The sequence below is a fragment of the Pimephales promelas genome, chromosome 23 (assembly GCF_988280905.1).
Source record: "Pimephales promelas chromosome 23, fPimPro1.hap1.1, whole genome shotgun sequence".
NCBI lineage: Eukaryota > Metazoa > Chordata > Actinopteri > Cypriniformes > Leuciscidae > Pimephales > Pimephales promelas.
In genome coordinates this window covers 8,844,130-8,865,006 of record NC_142791.1, presented here as the reverse complement: position 1 = coordinate 8,865,006, position 20,877 = coordinate 8,844,130, and the positions used below count along the sequence as shown (strand labels likewise).

Here is a 20,877-nt window from a genome sequence, read left to right as displayed (position 1 = left end):
TGAAGCCATATAATGGATTGAAAGGCTTAAAAAGACTTGCCATTTTGCGCACAAGTTACAATACATGGACCACTACTATTTAATCTCAATTCACATCAATAACAAATCATGTCTGGTTATTTGTTCAGTTATCAAGAACTACAAGCTATATCAAACCAACAAGACACTGAGTAGAAAGCTTGTTCTTCAAAACTCTGAAGGAGACTTGCAAGAGGCCAACTGTTGCTTTGAAGAAGCCACAGAGTTCAGTAGCTGAGAATAAAATACATTATAAAGTCAATCAAATCAAGAGCTCTGGCCTACATGGGGTGGTGATACAAAAGAAGCCATTATTTCGAAAGAACCATGTGGGGGAGGGAAAAGCATAAAGCAGACTTAGAAAAGATTGTGTGGTCAGATGAGACCAAGGTAGAGCTTTTGAACAGAATTCAAAGGTTCAGACGCTGCCCACACCTTAAACCACCATACCTGCAGTGAAGTATGCTTGTGTAGCATCATGCTGTGGGCCATTTTTGACCAGCAGGGATTGGGCATCTTGTTAAAATGGAGTGAAGACTGCATTGTGCCAAAATACAGGGAAACACACTGAGAACCTGAGTCAGTGCATTAAAAATTGAAGCTTCAAGATTGTGGCTCTATGTAATCTTGAAAGGGGAAGATGGAGTATGTATGCAAATGAAGATATCTCCATTGTTTCTTTTTAAGACTTGTTGTATTCTACAACAATGTGACATTAAAATGACTAGGTTTGCATTTCCAGATGGAAAGTGCTTTCGATTTAATTCCACATCACAGTTGCTTTGGCGTTACGACATTCAGAATGCTATTTTTTTTTCTCAGTGCACATGGAATCTGTAAAATGCATGTATTGCAGAGTGTAAAGGCATTGATAGATGGTTTACTTCAATAAAGAAGACCAGTAGCAATTCAAGATGAAAATACTTCAGTAAAGTCAAAGCTTTCATAAATGCAATCTCATTTTTATTATTCATTATTATTTAATTTTGGAAATGTACCTGAATTCACCTAAAAATGCAATAAATTCTAACCATAATCATGATTTTGTATTTATTTAAGGAGAGGTCTTCCTCTGGCTTGTGATGCTTAAAATAATTTCCACTCATCAGCCAGATCCAGAGGAAAGATCAACCTTGAAAAAAGGTTTTTGCCAATAGAGATGATGCTCTCATTAAATATGAATACACTTTCAGAACCATGTTTCCTGACAAGTTCCGATGAATTAGGACTGCAGCTGTCTAAAATATGCATATTTCATGCCGTTAATGTATAGCACTTTAGTCCGCATCAAGCTGTGCACAGATCCACGGAGTTCTGCGATGTCTACTTCGGTACCTCATCAGCACAGAGTTCATAGAGTTTCTCTCTCTTCTCTTTAACTGTTCCCCTGCGTCCCCACCTCCATGCTGCTGGCTGCGGGCTGACTCAGATGTCAGAGCGCGTTATTTCAGCAGGCTGATTCTCAATAATGTGTCTTTATCTGGGCTCTTTGTGGTGCAGGGTTTTGGTGGTGGGGCCGCGTTGGGAATCGGATGAGGGAGGAGGCATCACAGAGCAATAATGAGTTCTCGTTTTGTTAATGCCTTCCCACATCTCTTCAAACATGCATCATATACTCGCCTCCAACATGAGGACGAATATTTCACACTGCTGAATGTGCAGTTTGGATTTTGACTTGAAAGTGTGAGGTTAGGCAGGTGGTGTGTGTGTGGGTTTTTGCTGTTGTTGTCTGATTGAAAGGTGTGCTTGCCCTTAAAAGCTGTTTAAAAGTGCGACAGTAGGTCTCTCTCTCCTTGTCCTTGTCTCTCCGTCTCGTCCAAACATTACTGACATGAACATGACCTAGAGGAAAACCTTTACAAACTCACTCTTGTTTCGCTCAGATTGTTCCTCGAAGTCATTCCTGCTCTCGCTCCATTTCTCTCTACCAAGGTGAATCGTATGAAATCTGTCAAGAATCATGTCCAGGTCATGTCTGACTTCATTTCTCATTTCCTCTTTTTTTCTTCTTTTTTTTTTCTTCCCAACAATGGAAAACATCTCGCTATACATCTCATCATATATTAAGCATTTGTTATGCAAAATATATTTTTTTATTTCTGTCAATAAACTATAAACAGTAAAACATTTCTGAGAACAAAAATCCTTATTTATTTATTAAATATTTATGTGTGTTTTGTGGTAACAAGACTTTTTAATTATCATGCTTAATTATCATGAAAAAAAAAAGATTTTGGAGTGAATAACATTTTCTTAGGAGATTTTTGCCCTACGTTTAGTGAGAACCACCCAAGAAAGAATTTAGAAATAATAATAATAATTATTATTATTATTATTAAAGTTTAGATTTATGCATTTATTTATTATTTATTAAATGAAAAAAGTTATCATAATGTTTTCATTCTTCTATGCTATGTTACACACATGGAAGGTAATTTCCAAAAATCCATAATTGGGGCCCTTTAATAGTCTTTATTCAAAATATAATTTATTTACACCTATCTTTTTTTCTTTTTGTCCTATTTATTATTATTGTGATATATAACCTGGACATGTTTCACCTGTCTCTATCTCTCTCTCTCTCTCGGTCTCTCTCTCTCTCTCTCCTTTTCCCTTACATTAAACTCTCTTAAATTAGACTGTGGCCTCTCACCTTTCTCATCCCCTGTCCTTCACTCCCCTATGCTGTTCTATCTTTTACTCATCTCATCTCATTCCCTTTCTCTCTTATTATCCGTGGCCCGTTTTAGACCATTAATTCTTAATGTTACCCTCATGAAAATGTCCATTAAAAGCAGCCACGAAAGTACAAAACACAGGGATTCACTTGAATATTTGACCAGTTCCTGTAATTATTTAACCATGCTTACAAGACCCTTTTCAGAACCTCTGCCACATAAGTGTCTTTTGTCTGAGCTGGAAGCCTGGACAGCCCAGTTAACTAGGAAGGAGTAATGTCTTGTTTCATTAGATGTGGCTGAACTTATTACTCGGGCTGTGAATTTATGACCTTGTTAAAGTAATAGTTTGGTATGTTGTTGTTCGTAGAAGTGTTTGAGTTATGCCATTCAGTTGTGTGCACTGCAGGGGTCACATCTTTGTGCGCTGTCTGGACGTTTCTCCACTGAGCTGCTGAACGGTTCAGTCATTAAAACAGGAAAACTCAATGTGTGTGTGTGTGTGTGTGTGGAGAGGATGTCTGACAGGATTAGCGGTTAATACCTGTCAATTGCTCACCAAAGATGACATTTAAGATTACAGCTGTAGGATTTCAGCCCTGTTTCCATAGGGACTGTTCCTCCTGTCACTCACTCTGTGTCAGACAGTCACATGCTGCCTTCAAGACTTACCGGAATGATTGTATTTACGAGATGGACGTTCTCACAATGTTGTTATTACCATTGGATATACTTGGGATTTTCTGTGAGCTTTGACTTAGAGGCATTAATTAAAGAATCAGAGAAGAAGAAAATTGGTTTTGGTCGTAATTAAACACCCCATGAAATTGCTTGACAAGTGCAGTTTGTTTGTTTTGGTTTAAATTTGTTTTCGTATTCAAACAGAAAATTTGTGTGGGGCATATTGAAGGCCTTTTAAAAAAAAAAAAATTGGCAGTATATTTATTTTATATCATATTTCCTAGTCTGGTATTAGGTGAAGGATGGTTCAACTGTCTACTACGGGGCATTTGGTTGAACAAAACATTGGATACGCCCCTTAGTATATTATGAATTACTAATAATTTAGTCCGTTTTCTTGGAAGAGAAAAGAAGGAGCCATTCATTGACATCATATAAAAGAGTTGTGACCAATCATCAGAGGACTCACTTAAAGGGATAGTTCCTTCAAAATAAAAATTGTCCTCATTTATTCAACCTCATTGTTTCAAACCTGTATGGGTTTATTTCTTCTGCAGAATACAAAAGTGTGAACAAGTTCCATACAATGAAATTCAGTAGGTTTCAGTATTGCTTTAAAATATCTTCGTTTGTGTTCCACAGAAGAAAGAAAGGTTTGGAACAACATGATGGTGAGAAAATTATGACAGACTCTTCATTTTGGCTGAAGTATCCCTTTAAGCCATTCATCCAATCACTACACAGCTCAGTGAAGCAGCAGAACAACTGTTCCTCATAAACACGCTCACTTAGTGCATCACATCTGCGTAGCGGCAGATGAAAGAGACTTGTTTAACCACAATCCATTGGATGACAAGACTTTGTGTTACAGATCACAGCAGCAGGCCCTAAAACCAGATCATCTGAACTCTATTGCAAAGTTCATTGCATTCCCACAGTCAAAAATGTGCTCTTTTAGTTCCAATAAGGTTTCAACTTAGTGGAAATGTAAGTTCCCATCTTCCAGCATCTGGACACTCTAAAGAAAGCTGTTTGACGAACAAGAAGTAATGGGAATCCTACTAAATGTAGAGTCCACTTACCTGCCTTTCAGCAAATAATTTTTTCATCACCTAAATAATATTCTTGAGCCAAGCCGATAAGGTTCATAATAAGTTTCCCATTCTTTTCTGTACTTTTCCAACATTCCATTAAGGTACATTGAGCTAGATTTAAGGTCTTTGCACACTTGGAAGGTTTGGTTAGATTAAAACGATCTCTGGTGTGATTGCTCTGTTTATTTGACTAAGTGTAAAAGGCCCTGATATACTTCAAGTGAAATCAAAGAACGAACTGCTGTAATGTGATTTCGGACAAAATTATGCCTAAACGAAGTTTGTTTGGAGTTTGTTTTGGGAGTTTGAAACCGCTTGCCAAAATGAGCGTTCTGGAAAAGTTTGCTACAGCTAGTAAACACCTTTGTTCTACCATTGCTTAAATGTTGCCAAACAAGTAGGCCAAGAGCCACCTATATAGGCTTTCAAACTAACTCTGGTCCATTTTAACTGAAATATAAGCACTGTCCAAAGACATCTATAACGAACTGAAGACCTGGTACTCTCGTCATAGTCATGTTGTCCATTACAGTTCAGTACTGGCTTCGGATCCGCTTCTCCTTGCAGCAGATATTTGTTTATTGTGCAATGGGGGAATTTCTGCCTCTGTATTGACTCCTTTACACATTTTATAAGCTCTACGTGAGTTCTCAGCTGGTAAAATACCACCAGATGTACACAGACACACGTACAAGCACACTGCATTTTTGTGGATGTTCAGCAAGTTATATCGCAAAAAAAAAAAATACATCATTAAACCTTCCAATAAGGTTGTTATGGAAGCTTGTTTCCGCCATTGAATAAAAAATATAATAAAGAATTGTGACTTTTTATCTTACAATTCTGACTTTTTTTCTCACAATTCTGACTTTTTTTCTCACAATTGCGAGTTTATATCTCACAATTCTGACTTTATTTCTCAGAATTGCGTGATATAAAGTCGCAATTGCGAGTTATAAAGTCAGAATTGTGTGTTATAAAGTCAGAATTGCGAGATATAAAGTCAGAATTGCGAGATATAAAGTCAGAATTGTGTGATATAAAGTCGCAATTCTGAGAAAAAAAGACAGAAGTGTGACTTTTTTTCTCACAATTGCGAGTTTACATCTCGCAATTCTGACTTTATAACACATAATTGCGAGTTTATATGTCGAAATTCTGACATCTTTTCTCAGAATTGTGAGATATAAACTCGCAATTGCGACTTATTAGGCCAATTTTTTTTTCCCCATCAGAATAGTTTAAATCTCACAATTCTGACTTTATATCACGCAATTCTGACTTTATAACTCGCTTTGCGACTTTATATCACGCAATTCTGACTTTATGTCTCGCAATTCTGACTTTATAACTCGCAATTGCGACTTTATATCACGCAATTCTGACTTTTTATCTCGCAATTCTGACTTTATAACTCGCAATTCTGACTTTATATCTCGCAATTCTGACTTTTTATCTCGCAATTCTGACTTTATATCTCGCAATTCTGACTTTATAACTCGCAATTGCGACTTTATATCACGCAATTCGGACTTTTTATCTCGCAATTGTGAGAAAAAAAGTCAGAATTGTGAGATAAAAAGTCGCAATTATTTATTTTATTTTTTTATTCAGTGGCGGAAACAAGCTTCCATAGGTTGTGACCTTTTCCTTAAGCCTTTTTTGTTTTTATGTATTTAGGTGCATTGTTAAAAATGACAGTGTGAATGCTTAGTGAACCAGGGCTAAAGACCAAAAGGTCCAAGAGAACTCAACCCTTAAAGATATTTCCTGAGGTGTCTTTGGACAATCCCACCTTGGCATGGTTTTGTTGTAGATATTTTCTTTCAGTGATATGCCTCTTCTGTATGTTGGAATGTATTCTTAAATAATCACACACACACACACACACACACACACACACACACACACAGTGTGTCTCATATTGCGTGCTGCCCCCTTTAGGCTTGCCCTGGCACAGCTGCAAGATAATGAGGTCATGGAGGCCCTCTTGCCAGCAGGAACTTTAGCTTACTTTGGGAAAATTACTCTGGGTTTGTGCAGCCCAAACAGATTGTGCTAATTCCTAGTGGGCTGAATAGTTTGACTTGGCCATTGGCCTTATTTGTCAGGGCTAAAAACCATCTTTTCGAGCTGTTGTTGCTTCCATGATTGGTCATCATGGGTCAGTCCCCATTTCTCAGGTGGGGGTTGTGTGGGGGCAGGGTAATTTTGGGAGAGTGGTGGAGCGGGTCAGTATGTGGGTCGTTTCAAAATGTTCTTCGTTCAGTTTTTTTTCCCCCCTGTTCCAGACATGCCTTTCTCTACATCACCGCAGATCATCGTCTCAATTACCGAACTCATCCGTTGTTCTTTCTCATCTATGAACATGTAGACTGTAAAGTCTGCACTGCAGTGTGTGTCATGTCTGCTTTTCATCTTCTGTTTAAACCCACGGCCTCTTGTCTTCCACAACCATCATCAGAACCTTCCAGACTACTGTTTTTCTACACCCATTCACCTTTCCGCTCACCCTCTTCCTCTTTCTTCTCAGTTCCTTGAAGGGATGTCAAAAGTCTACATACCTCTGTACCAAGTCAATGATAAGAGAGAGAGAGAGAGAGAAAGAGATTTTTTTACTTAAGTTTAACAAATAGTCTATTGAATCACAACGACGTTCTTCTGAAAATAAACAGTTCCAACAAAGCCTTAAATATTAAAATTAATGCTGTGAAGCGATTCATTTTGAATCTAACTATTACATGACATTGAAATTGCACCCCAACAAAGAAATATTATTCAATATAGAATTTATTACACATAAATTGGATGAATTATCCTTTAAATGTTTTTATTTTATTTTATATGGAATATGAAATAATTTCCTTTATGGAAAAATAGTACTCTAAATAAGAAACTAAAACATATGAAGAGTTCTGATGCAAAAGCCTCTAAGTGCCATTTGAAATTTTCTTCTAGAATGATCATTTTTATCAAGCTTGTATATTTAAGTTCAGTGATTTCACTTAAATGGCAATGATAATTACCTATTAATTGTTATTTAAGTGAAATTACTGAACTTAAATATACAAGTTAAAAACAAGATAAATAAACAAGATCAAAATCATCATTCAAGAAGAAAATTTCAAATGGCATTTAGAGGCTTTTGCATCTGAACTCTTTATATATCTGTCCTAAACAGTATTCGAAATGATGTGGTCGAACGGGAGCTTCGTACCCTGGATGTGCATCCCACAAATCTTCATCAACTGCAAGATGCTATTCTATCAATATGGGCTAACATTTCTAAAGAATGCTTTCAGCACCTTGTTGAATCAATGCCGCGTAGAGTTAAGGCAGTTCTGAAGGCGAAAGGGGGTCAAACATAGTATTAGTATGGTGTTTCTAATAATTATTTAGGTGAGTGTATATGTGTGTTATGTGTCTATTCAGAATGACTTATGAGCAGAAACCTTTTTTTTTATTTTGGGTATGTCATGAATGCATCACTTGCTAAAATTAGGGCTGACTTGCAAGGGGTTTTTAATAATAATCGGTATCTAACAGGACGAAAAGATGTATTCAATGTTATCCACATTATATTTCATCTGCAACAGCATTTTGAACTTTCGTAATGATTTAGTCATTAACTTTTAAATGTATCATTATGCAAATCACAAACACATGAGGAGAGTTCTCTGCATGAAAGACCAACGAGCAGATAAACAAGCTGCTACATTTCTCTCTGAAACAATAGGGAATTAAATTAAATTGAATGTGAAGGATTTTAACTGTGACTCAATGATTGTTTTAAATGGTGACAGGATGCACATAACTAAGCGACTGAACAGTGCAGTTATGACAAAGTATATGTCCCAAAGCTTACCTACTCTTCAGCTACAATTGGTGAATTGCAATTCTGCATTCATTCATTTGATTTGTTCAAATGCCTGAATTCAGTGTTGACTATGCCAATATGCCATTTTTTTTGTTTTATTTTATTTTTGTATTAGTGTGTATATATTTTAGTCATTTCTTGATGCTTGAGAAAATGAATCATTGATTAACACTAGCCTGGTTTTCACAGAGCGATTTTATTCACGATGCTAGGCAATCTGGATACCATGGACCAAATTTTTGATGATGTCTATGTGACACAATGAAGCAATTTGATAGACATTCGTAGCACCCAATAAACAGCTCTGGGCATTCGTAAACCACGCCTCAAATACGAGAAAATTAACATGTGGTTCCCAAACCACGTCTGACGTTAGCTAGGCTAGATTAACACTTTTTTTACTGTTAAAATACCTTTGTTTTAATTTTATTTGTTAATATTTTTAATATTTTTTATATTTTATATTGTTTTACTTTCTAAATAAAGGGTTTGGTCCATTAGGATATTAATTTTTTATGTGGTATCAAAATCAGCATCAAGAATTCACTGGTATTGCTATTGACAACTGACATGATTTTGGTACCGTGACATGGTTCTTTAACTTACTGATCAAGTTCAGCATTTACACCTTTACTGAACTGTCTCTGCATCCCCACAGGGAGAAAAAAGAGAGCGAGGGAGGTAAAGAACAAAATGAGAGCCATTAGGTGATGAATCATTTTTTTTTCTACACCTCCAGCATGTTGACTAATGACTGCCGTAAGCACAAAAAAGGTCATGTTTTTGGATTCAATCCATGAGTGTGTATTTGTATGCATTTTTGTGTGTGTTTACATGTGAGGGGGTGGATCTTTTATAGGCTGTGTCTATTCTCTAAAGATTATTCTTGATTTGAGTCAGTTTGGGGTGATTGTAATATTTGGCTTTATAGTAAGAGGCTCTTTGGATGAAATCCAAGGGTTTTTGTTGTTCTTGATTTTGACATACATTTGTGTGTAAGTAGTGCACTTACAGTATAATAGAGGTCTACCAAAGTGGATTACATTTTTATAAAATTAAAATGCAGACTTGTGATCATTTATTTTTATTTTATTTATGTTTTCTTTATGATATTAAGGGTCTGTTCAAAGTTATATAACAATGTTCCTCTTTTGTATACTTGTATACACAATGATACCATAAAGGCAGTGTACATAGACAAGAAGTACTGTTCAAATGATTAATTTAATTGATTGAAGTGACAGTAAAAACATTTATAATGTTACAAAAGATTTCTATTTCTAAGAATCCAGAAAAAAAAAATATTAAGCAACTGTTTTCAGCATAGATAATAATGAGAATTGTTTATTGATTGATTGAAATGCTAAAGAAATGAATTGAAATGATTTCTGAAGGATTACGTGACACTGAATACTGGAGTAATAATGCTAAAAATTCATCTTTGATCACAGGAATAAATTATATTTTAAAAAAATAGAAAACACTTATTTTAATTATAGCATTTCACTATATTACTGTTTTACTGTATTTTCAAATAAATGAGCTTGCCCAGCATCTTTTTTTTTGTACTTACTGACCCTCTTTTGAATGGTCTATGCCAGTGAAACATAACCAGAGGTTAATCTGCCTTGAACACTAGTCCTTCCACTTAATATGGTAATTTAGACAATTTATTTTTTTTTTGTACAGAAGAATTAATATAAAAGTTTTACCAAATAACAGCTTCGCATTTCTTCTAAGAAACCCTGTTGAATGCCTTAGACTTCCTTTGTGCATTGTTGAATTGTCTGAATGAATTTCTGGAGTGATTGACAGCATGTCACAGATGCTGTTTAATTTGCATTGAATCCAGACCATTTCTCACAAATCTGATGAAAAACGTCATTGCACGCAAGTGCTTTAAAAAATAAACTCCGTAAATCAACCGGCGCAAAAAACGGAGCCCAACTCGGCTTCAGTTCCTTTGTATCAAGCTTCACCTAAAATAAAACTGTTACCCTCAAGCCATCAAATGTTTACTGGCACCCCTCGTCTGCTTGTGCTCCTCAGCCGTCTGCTGTAAATGTTTTCCTAATAACGTAATGATGAAGAGATATTTTGGATGGGAAGAGTCTTTGTACATCAGCGCCTTGCTTTCTGAGCGCTGCAGATTAGCTACTGTGTTGTTCGGAGGTTCAATAAAATATTGAATGGTTCAGATGCAAAGTGTTTCTGCTATGAAGAATTCAATATCGCCCTCATGAGCAGGCTTTATATTTGGAAAGGAAAATAAGTTTGAAGATGAGGCTCTTTGTACTGTGGGGAGGGAGCTTGAACATTGTTTGAATGCAGTATTCAATGCTTGGATGGATGCTGAGTTACTCAGACTTACATGGATAAAGTACCAAGTTTTTACAGAGACACTTCACCTATGAAATATTTAATAATGTGAATGCTGGAAGATGCGAATGACTGTGTGTTTCAGAGACTGTGTGTATGTGTGTGTGTGTTGAGGAATGATTGTATACATGGTTAAAAGGCAACATAGTTGCGGTCGAGTCTCTGTTATTCATGAGAGACAGTTTCCCATATACAAAGCTGCCCAGACACAAGCAAGTACTAAATAGGCAAGAAGCTACTAAGAAACCCACCAAGCACGCTGGCATACAGGAACACACACGACACGACCACCTCAGTCACAACGGCAAACTCAAAACAATGTTCAGGGACATGGAAATAAAATTTATATTTTTAATTTATGTTGTTGATTAATGTATTATTACAAATATGAATTACTCGACAGCAAGTATTATAGTTGAATGAAAATGTAAGTTTCATATATTCTGCATGACTTGATATATTGACTAAATTAAACTTCTATTAATTTGAACTTCATTAAAATTACATTATCTTAAATTAGTTTGAAAATAAACAGCTTAATTTCATCAAATGGATTGTGGAAGCCATGCTGAACCTTCAGAAGATGTTGATCTTGACCAAATATTACACAAGCTGTTTATTTTTTGGTTTGTTTTATGAGATTTCTGAATTTTGCAACCTCGTACACATACAAAAAGGGACTTTACTGTTTTGTGAGATTTTAAATAAACATGAAAATAGTTGTTTAGAAGTTGAGCTTGATGAATGCACTCTTGAGAAATGAAATAAGATATTTTATTTCCTTTCATGCTGGTTCCTTCACAAACCATGTTATCAGGATTGTGTACAAAATGTGGAACCTAGCTAATATATATATATATATATATATATATATATATATATATATATATATATAATTTAAATGACTTTTTACTAAGAATTAAGTTAACTTTCTAGCAGAATGGTGGATTATTTTACCAAAATCTTAATTCGAAAAACATGAATGATACATATCACAATATACAGTAGTAATCCAGTCTGAAAAGCTGCTTTAAAACTATGTGTATTGTTTAAAGCGCTGTACAAATAACAACTACAGTGAATCAAGTCAATTCCACAGATTATATCAAAACTTAATTGTTTGATATTTAAAACCAGCCAAAATCACACTTCTAAAGGGGGATACAGACATGTGATTTGCTTAAAACTGCTACTTTTCATGCTAGGATTTGTTATGTTAGCTTATCAAACATATCTCATAGTTATCAACAAAAAAAACATGATTTGTGCCTCTGATGATTAATTAAAAAAGTAATTGGATGCCAAAGTGTACTGCATTCGTAGAAAGTGCCTGTTACGCTTTTACATGATTGAGTCGCTGCACATTGCTGTTAATTAATGGAGAGTCATAATAAAGCAATGTTTTATTGCTAAGTCACAGGATTCCAGTCAGCTGCCATTGCTCACCATTTGAAATGATGATAGAAAAATCCTTGACATTAATATTGTTCTGGTTTTTTTTTCGACCTCTTCCCATAGCTACCTCTGACGGTACAAAAGAAGGAATCGACAGCATGAGAGGAGGCGTCTGCGTGACACGAGGGATGAAGCTGATTCTCAAAGTGGGACAGAGTGAGTATCGTCATCACCTCCAAAAGCACATCAATGAATCAACCTACAGTATGCACTGAGGGAGAGTTGCAGACAAATTCAATAAATGTTGTGTCAATACCAGCACACACTTGCTCACATTATTGAAGTAATTGAACCATGCATCAAAATGTACTTAGTGTTTCACATCTTTTTTTTTTTTTTGCTTTTTTTTTTTTGCTTTTTTTTTTTTTTTTGCTTTCATAGCTGCATATGGCCTTCCCCCAAAACCCAAACCTGACCCAGGCAGACCCAACAGCAGAACCCCAGGTAACAACCAGCTTCCAAAAGAATATTTCTGAGGGCTTTTCAGATTCATTTATTAGCTTAACCCTGGATTTTGAAAAAGTGTAACCCAGAATTAATGCCACTTTTAATCTTGAATCAAGCAACATTTTATTTCTAGTAAAGCTCCGGAAGCAGTACTTTTCTCTCCCTCACTATTCTTCTACTATATAGGACATTTGACAGGAAAGTGGAGGGAGAGAGAAGAGGGAAAAGGGTTCAGGACATGACCCAGGTCAGGCTTTAACCTGGGTCCCCGTGAGCACAACAGCTCCCAATGTCATAAGCAACATGCCCTCATTTAATATTCAGAAATTCCTTCAGAAATTAGTTTAGTTTAGTGTTTCATCTGTGTTATCCTCCTTCATGTTTTTCTTTATTTTTGTAGTACCTTAGAAGACTTTTGACAAAATATACTGGGTTTATGTGGTGACGTTTCAATTGATGTTTAAATATCATAAACATGTAAATATTAACAGTGTTGTTGGTGTTCCCTAAAACCAATGAAAATCGTGTTTTTAAATGAAATAAAGGTAAAATAACATGGAAAATAAATATTAGATGAAAAAAATGAACAAATGAGAAATCTTGCCTTGAGAAGTATCTGAAATATAATAAGTTTAAGTTGAAGTTCTACTATTACTAAAACTTAAATGAATGTTAATTAAAGCTAAATAGAAAAAGCACTGAAACTAAGATTCAAATGTAAACATAAAAGCTCTTTTTAAATATTAATAAATACTATAATAGTAAATAATACTAAAATGAAATAGATTGTAAACCCGGGTTCAAAAGTGTACAGTGTGAAACGTGGAACCCAAAGTTTGTTAAGTGAACAATTTTAATGGTGAAAATCCCAATGAGGTCTGCTTTCAACTACATTTATGTATTAACCTTGCTACCATCTGCATATGCATCTGTTGTCATGTTAGCGCAATGTCTAGTGTTCTTTGAATTGCTATTTTTAATTTCTTGGAGGCTTAGACTGAACTGGTTGATCTCCATAAGGTAAACATTTGAGAAACTAGCAGTGTTGAAGCCAAACATGAGGCAATTTTTTAATTCAAGCCGGCTGAAATCAAAGCTAGTGATGGATTAAATCAAATCTAATCTAAATACTATCAGGATGTTATTCGTAGAAGATAAAGCCAAATAGGAAGGGAACTTCAAATGTGGATATCTGGTCCATGCAAGCATTGATTTATCTGCTCTTTTCTTCAGATACAGAAAGTGGATCTAAAGGGAATGATGGAGGTGAGGCCGGAGAGAGGGGAGACAGCGACGCCGTATCGGCTTCTAACATCGCTCTAATCGCCGGTAGTGCGGGGGGAGCTTTCGTCGTCCTGATCGCTGTAGTGATCGCTGTGGTGTGTTACCGCCGCCGGAAAGCCAAGCACTCTGAAACTCACCACCCTGCCCTCACACTGTCCTCTCTTACCCCAAAGAGGGGCAGCTCCTGCGGGGCAGCTACTGGGGCCGGTGGGGGCAACAATAACGGCTCAGAGCCCAGTGATATCATCATTCCCCTGCGGACCTCTGACTCTGCATACTGCCCCCATTACGAAAAAGTCAGCGGCGATTACGGACACCCCGTCTACATCGTTCAAGAGATGCCCCCTCAGAGTCCAGCCAATATTTACTATAAAGTATGAGATCAGCGAGCACAAAGACAACCCATCCTGACTTAATCGTACTTCGCTGTGTTCACGTGACTCTATATGTAAGAGCGTTACAAGAACTTGGACCTGAAGTTGAGTTGATCGTACCATATAGAAAAGCTGTAAATACAGCTTTTATGTTATAGCAGCGTGTTTTTGCGTTTATTTACACGTGTGTGTCTCTGTGTGCGTCATGATGCAGGCGGGTCACGGATTTCACATGTGCTCAGGTGCAAGTGAATGCCTGTTTGAGACGACTTTATACATCCGATGGTCGTAACTGAATTATTGTGCTTATCCTAAAAACCAAACTGTAGAGAGTGAGACTTTTAAGTGATTCATACTTTTAGAGAAAAAAAAAACTGTTAATAATATAAATACTTAATGCATTTTTACACTCTGGAGGTTATTTGCACATGCTCTCTGCATTGTTTTAGCGCCTCATTCATTAAAGCAAACAGATCGGAACGCAATTTCCACACCACAGTTCCCCATCTTGAAGGCTGAATTGCAGCCAGGCACAATCTGCAAAAATGCGTTTACTGAGACTGTACAGCATCACTAAGATTTTTAAAAAGCCAAAAATGTTTCACAGTCCATTGTGCGTCTATATGTTCCCATTACTCTGCTAATATATGAATTACTGCTGCCATTATCACTCGAAAATGTAGGAAAAAATCTCTTCGTTAAATCTCTGCTAAAATATTAGCATAATGCTAATACAATTTTTTTGGACAGTTTTCGATACCACACAAAACAGATGTCATCTGACGGGATATGGTGAAGACTTGACCCAAATTTTCTTGCGAGACTGGAAACAATCTATCATTTTTGGCGTAGTCGGCAGGATCTATTTTTGCGAATTGTACGGAAAGGTTAATTTGCATAAAAAGGAAGCATGTTAGTGCTGAAAAGGGAAAAAAGTCATAATTCAAAAACTTTTCGAAATATTTTAAATAGGCCTACTATTCCAGCGCAGATTTCAGCTTATTAAACTGGATTGTGGGTGATTAGTGAATGAGATGCAGAGTGTCCCGCACACAAAAGTAGCGCAGCAGTTTAGTGAATTCGCTGCTCTTATTTTCCTTTCCTCATTTTATCCGATTGTAAATGTTTGTCTTTTCTGAACTCAGACCTCCATCTGATTTATTTATTGTGCATCAAAGAAGCAGTTTTTCATTCCCTCCACTTCATCAGCTTCCTATAACAACTCCTCAGTGGCTGGTTGTTTGTTTTTGAGGTTTTTTAAACATTTTTATGTGAGGAGCAGGAATCGCATGTGGAGGAGGTGTTGACGGATGATCGACTTTTTCAGATGGAGACTCTTCCAAGAGGTTGGAGGTCAAAGTTAAGTAGTCGAAGAAAAACACTCATGTCCGTCACTCATGATGATTTGAGGGCTTCTCGCTTTCTGCCCGAGCTTTTGAAGTACTGTGTATGCCATGATAAACTGCCTACTTACTGTAGACACACAATGCAAAACTTATACACACTTAACACACACATTCACATTACAGCAGTTAGTGTTTTCTTGTGATAACTCCCGCAGATGGACTCCAGCTGTGCATTTGTATGTGTTTCAAAGCTTTGTGACTGTGATTCAGGCTGAAAACAGCAGGACTAAGACGGACAATGTAACTTTGCGTCTAAATTAATTCAGTCCCAATCTCTCTCCACATCCTCTTGAGTGTTACACACACCAGTTGCTTGGTTACAATCTCGTCTCGACTCTCATTATCACATTTCGGGTGATGTCTCCGAACCATCTCTGACATTATCACCGTGCCAGCTTGAGGCTTCAGGTCCACCTGAGTTATTTTACTGGAAGAGACATGACATCATCCGTTGATGTAAGAAGAGACCGTATGTTACAAGCCTGAGTGACCTGAGCTTCCTGTTCTTGCCATCAAATGGCTAAAAACCAAAAATGGCACCTTAATCATTCTGTTATGGGTTTTCATGGTTTTGTTCGTCACATTTTGTTGCTTTCCACAGTGTGGATTTTTTTGTAGATTGAGCGAATGAGAATAGTCGTTTGGCCATGGTAACCCTCAATGGTGACTAGCAATGGGAACTGTAATTGAATTGAACACTTATGGTTCTGATTCCCCTGAACAATTGCATTGATGATTATTTTAGTACTTCTAAGGAAAATATATTTGGGGGAAAAAAGAAATGCGATTTTTATTGCATTTACTGTCATCATCAGTCTGATGTTAAATGGACTTTAATGATATTTCACAGACTTTTTAATGGTGGCATAAATGCAGTCCAATAGTTACTCCTTACTATGTACCAAATAAAAAGACTAAACATGTCAAAACATTTAGTATTTTCATATTTTTTTAACATTAATTAATCTTTACCAACTAAACGACCAACTAAAAAAAAGTCACATCTTTAAATCAGGAAATACACTGATTAGGTCCCAGAAGCCTTGAGACTAAAATAACTTTTATTTACTAATAGGAGAACAGAGTAATTTGTCTAGGAATCAGGGTTTTAATCATTGAAGACATAAAATCTTGAAGAAGAAAAATAAGGAAAGTTTTATTTAAGATATTTACCAAGTAAATTAAATCTCTAAGCAGAACTTTATTCTGATATTTTTAGTTTGTTTGTTTTGTTTTTTTAGTTATGTCTGCAAAATCAGTACTTATTTTTTGAAATCAGAATTTTTTTTGTTGTTGTTTTGTTTGTTATTTTTTTTTCCAGTGTACATCTATTCAGAGGAGCTAGTTTTCATACAGAAGTCTATTATTGTGGTATTCTATAGGGATGAATTCCTACTACTGCCCCCTGTATGCCTGGAGGAAACATTGTCAAGCCTACTCGTTTCTTATTTTAGTGACTTTATCAATGTATACTATAAATTCTCTTTTACACCAGCATTATGTGATATACTCTACTGCCTGAATCCTAACACATAAATCACTTCCTCTACTAGTCAGGCCATGGGTTAAGGATTTTTTCTTTTTGTCCAGTTTCTCTTTTGAGCAAAGACAAGCCAATTCTGGCCTGACTAGCATCGACATAAAAGCCACCCAAACCATTTCAATACCTAACTAAATGCCAACACACAAGGACACTAAACCCTGTTTCAGCATTTTACATAGTCATTTAATGATGTCTGTTATATTTGTTTACATTGAAACGTTGTTAACTAACTAATTGAGATGCCTTGAAAGTGTGATAAAGACTGTTTCTAACCAACTCTTAACAGTATTTCTATAAATAATGCTGATTTCAGAAGGCAAGAGGACTTTTTTCAGTGTTTTATGAAGTCCAGTTGTACTGGACAGGACTTGATGTTCAGAGATTCTGTAAAAAAAATGTGTTTAAAAAAGGTGCTGAGATAAGACATTGGGGAAAACAGTTTGTTCCTTTATACCAGACATTTCTCTTTTTCTCCCTTTTCTCTCTCTTTCCAACCCAGACACTATATCAAATAAAAATTACATTTCATGCAGTAAAACCCACTAATAAAAACTGAAAAGTTGCCTCTGAGCTGGTTTATCATGGCTATCATTCACCTTTAGAACGGTCTCAAATCGCACCGAGGGCATTTTTAACACTTTTTGTTTTATGCAGTTTTCGACATTATATTGTTAGATTATCCTCTCTACTTGATCTCATGATATCTTCCCACATTCCACCACTGTTGTTACTCTTTTTGTCCATGAGGCGATACGGTTTGCTGCTGGCTCGTAATGCTGTGCTGGATGACATCGCTGGCATTTTAACAGCACACTCACTCCCTTCCCCTCCTGGTTTTGTTCTTTCCGTCTTCCTTTAAGTTCCTTCTTGGTTCATCTCTCTATATCAGTGTTTGATGTGTTGCCCCCGTCAATTCAGGGCACTAAATCAAATTGGCACTTTGACAGGCGCTGGAAAAACCCCTCACTACCAAAACCCCACATGACCCTCACAGTACAGTCATAAGTACCGTCGGCTGCTGCGTTTGAGCGTCAGTTTGTTCTTGAAACAGACTCTGGCGGAGTGTGATAGAGTTGTTTTTCATCCCAGTAATATCCACGCCAGCAGGCCATTGACAGGCTGTCAGAGATGAAGCTGTTAAGACAGATGGACACACATGCTTTGATTCAAGATATTGTTACATTTGATCAGTTTCAAAATCATTCATTTGTTTCAGTTCATTCACCTGGAGATGAAACACATTCCTTCTATCCGAATATTTATTCAAAATCTGTACCGACAGACACTTCGGCCTAAAACCGCTGCGTTATTAAAGCAGTTCCCGCACAATATGACATTTATAGTCAAATTTAAATGCAATTTTTTTTCATACTCCTCTGATGCTGTGCGCATGATTGACAGGTCGTAATATATGGGGTGTACTCCTCTTCCTCTGGAAACTCACCTTCGCTCTGGTAATGGCCGCCTGAGGGGAGAAGGTCCATCTGGGCTTCATAGATAGTGGAACTGTGTGCACCCGTGTTTGTTTTCATTCGTCTGTTTGTGTGTGCGGAGAGCTCGCCAGTGAATTAAAGGGGGTTGGCTAGAGGCTAGAGGTTAGTATTGAATCTTTTCATTTGCATGTATGGTGTGCGTCCTTCAAATTCTTCTGTTTATTGACCCTTACTGGAGCTGGTCTTACTAACTTGAATGTTACTAGGCTAATCCATATCAACATTTGCATAACTGTCAACACATGGCTGTAAAGTTTTATTGATATTTTGACATACCAGGCATAGGGCCTATCTCTTTTTTTAAAAAATCACATGAACAAATTTCACAACAACTGTGTACCATTAATGCATCGCATACACATGTGCAAATACTAGAATGCACAATTAATATTGTTCATAATACTGGTCAAAAGTGTGTGATTTTGAAACACAAACACATAAGATCCTTAATCTAGTAAGTTTCTTTGCTTTTTCAGACAACATTCTACCCGTGATGAAACCTCATTACCAAGTGAGTGATATTTGAATGCTCTGGACAGCAACTTTGCACACCATAGCTACATTTTTAATAGATTTTGCATTCTCTTGTAACGAACTCGGGTTTCTCGGGGGGACGCAAAATATTTGCAAGAACACAAAAGCATTGACTTCTTTTCCTTCCCCATCTAATTTTTTCCGCCATGGACTTTAGGGGGTCCCTAAATAGCCTGCTGCAGCAAACATTCGCAAATGTCGGGGTGATATTTGTGGCCCCCTACTTGACATTAAAGTTTAACGTTAGTGCGTCTGTCATTGCGTGTGCCGCGTTTTTTTTTTAACCCCCCTTATGGTCTACCATAGACAGTCTCGTGACGGTGGGTTTGTCAGACAACCGCTAAGTACAAACGTACATGCGCCTGGGGAAAAAATGAGCGCGTCACTTCAATTATGAGAATTACGCCTACATTTGAAATAACGAACTTGAGCGCGCAAAATATGTGAGCGCGATATCTACCACCAATCAGACCACGAGCTACTTGTAGCTTGCGACCGACGTGTTGGCGACCCCTGTTCTAAAACAATGTAAGAATAATCATTTTTCTTGTATTATAAGGATAGACAAAGAAAGTTTGTAAAATTAACTTCCAACTATCAGAGGGACAGCTCATGAGCCAATCATGTACAGAAAGGAATGTTCAAATTCAGACGAACAGTTCAGAAGAAACGTTAATAAAGATTGAGAAGATTGGATCAGTTATGCTCCTTTTTTGGAATACTTCAATACTGTTTTTTGTGGAATACTTGTTGCGGCCCAGCCTGACCCAGACTCTACCTCCAGCGGCCCCCAGTTGAGTTTGAGAACCCTGCACTAGAGGTTGCTTTTTCAAAACAATAACAAAGGCGTAGCTTAGCTTGATGATGTTGTGGACAGAGCCATCCCATTGGAACTCAATTGAGATAAGTGAAGCCCATTTTTAGCGATTTTTCAGCACTTCCATTCTTGACGCGCAGACTCAAACCGACTCAAACAGAGCTTGACGACGTAGATGTGACGTGAGCAACCCGTCTGTCTTCTAGGGGCTGTGGCATGAGAAATCTGAATCATTCCCTTCCGAAACTTGCAGAGCTGTCCATGAGCTAGGAGCAGGATAAACTTTTGCTAGGTATTTTGATTAATTATGTTGTCGTTTTGCCTCCACGTTTCCCCGATTGGCCGCAAGCTTCTCTTCCTGTCCATACGGGGTATGAAGCAATCGTTAGCCTACTTTTACAAAAAAAAAAAAAAACTGCTTCTACGGGGCCATAACACAAGCTACAAGGTAATTTTAAACATTGTTGTGTTTCTTTAGAAATAAATAATGGACAAATGGATTCTTCAAACGCCTCAGATATAAAGTTATTCGCTGTCAAAGTGACGCCAAAATGAATGGGAGTCAATGGAAATGCTAACGCAAGTGAAGATGGCAGCTTCCGCGAGGCTTCAACTTCCGGTCGATGGATTACCCCCTTGGGAATAATGGGAGTTGTCCTCTTCACCTCCACTGCCGATGGAAATCTTTCTAACGGGACTCACAAATCATGTTCATGGATGAGGTAATGAAATAACGTTTTACAGGGGCGGCGTGGGACCAAACAATCTACCTGGATTCTATTGGAATCCAGAGGAAG

General features: G+C 37.0%; 1 protein-coding gene across 2 annotated transcripts in view; it reads left to right on the top strand.

Moving 5' to 3' along the window:
* Positions 1-17,785, top strand: part of efnb3a (ephrin B3a) — a 38,873-nt gene extending 21,088 nt beyond the window's left edge. Inside the window, exons 3-5 of one of the 2 annotated variants that reach the window (XM_039675670.2) lie at positions 12,246-12,338; positions 12,564-12,626; positions 13,863-17,783. In XM_039675670.2, the coding sequence (XP_039531604.2) occupies positions 12,246-12,338; positions 12,564-12,626; positions 13,863-14,293 (587 nt within the window). In that variant the 3' untranslated portion in view covers positions 14,294-17,783. Of the gene's footprint in view, positions 1-12,245; positions 12,339-12,563; positions 12,627-13,862 lie in introns of both variants that reach the window. The other variant, XM_089126525.1, reaches the window with a different exon arrangement.
* The last annotated feature ends 3,092 nt before the right edge of the window (positions 17,786-20,877 follow it).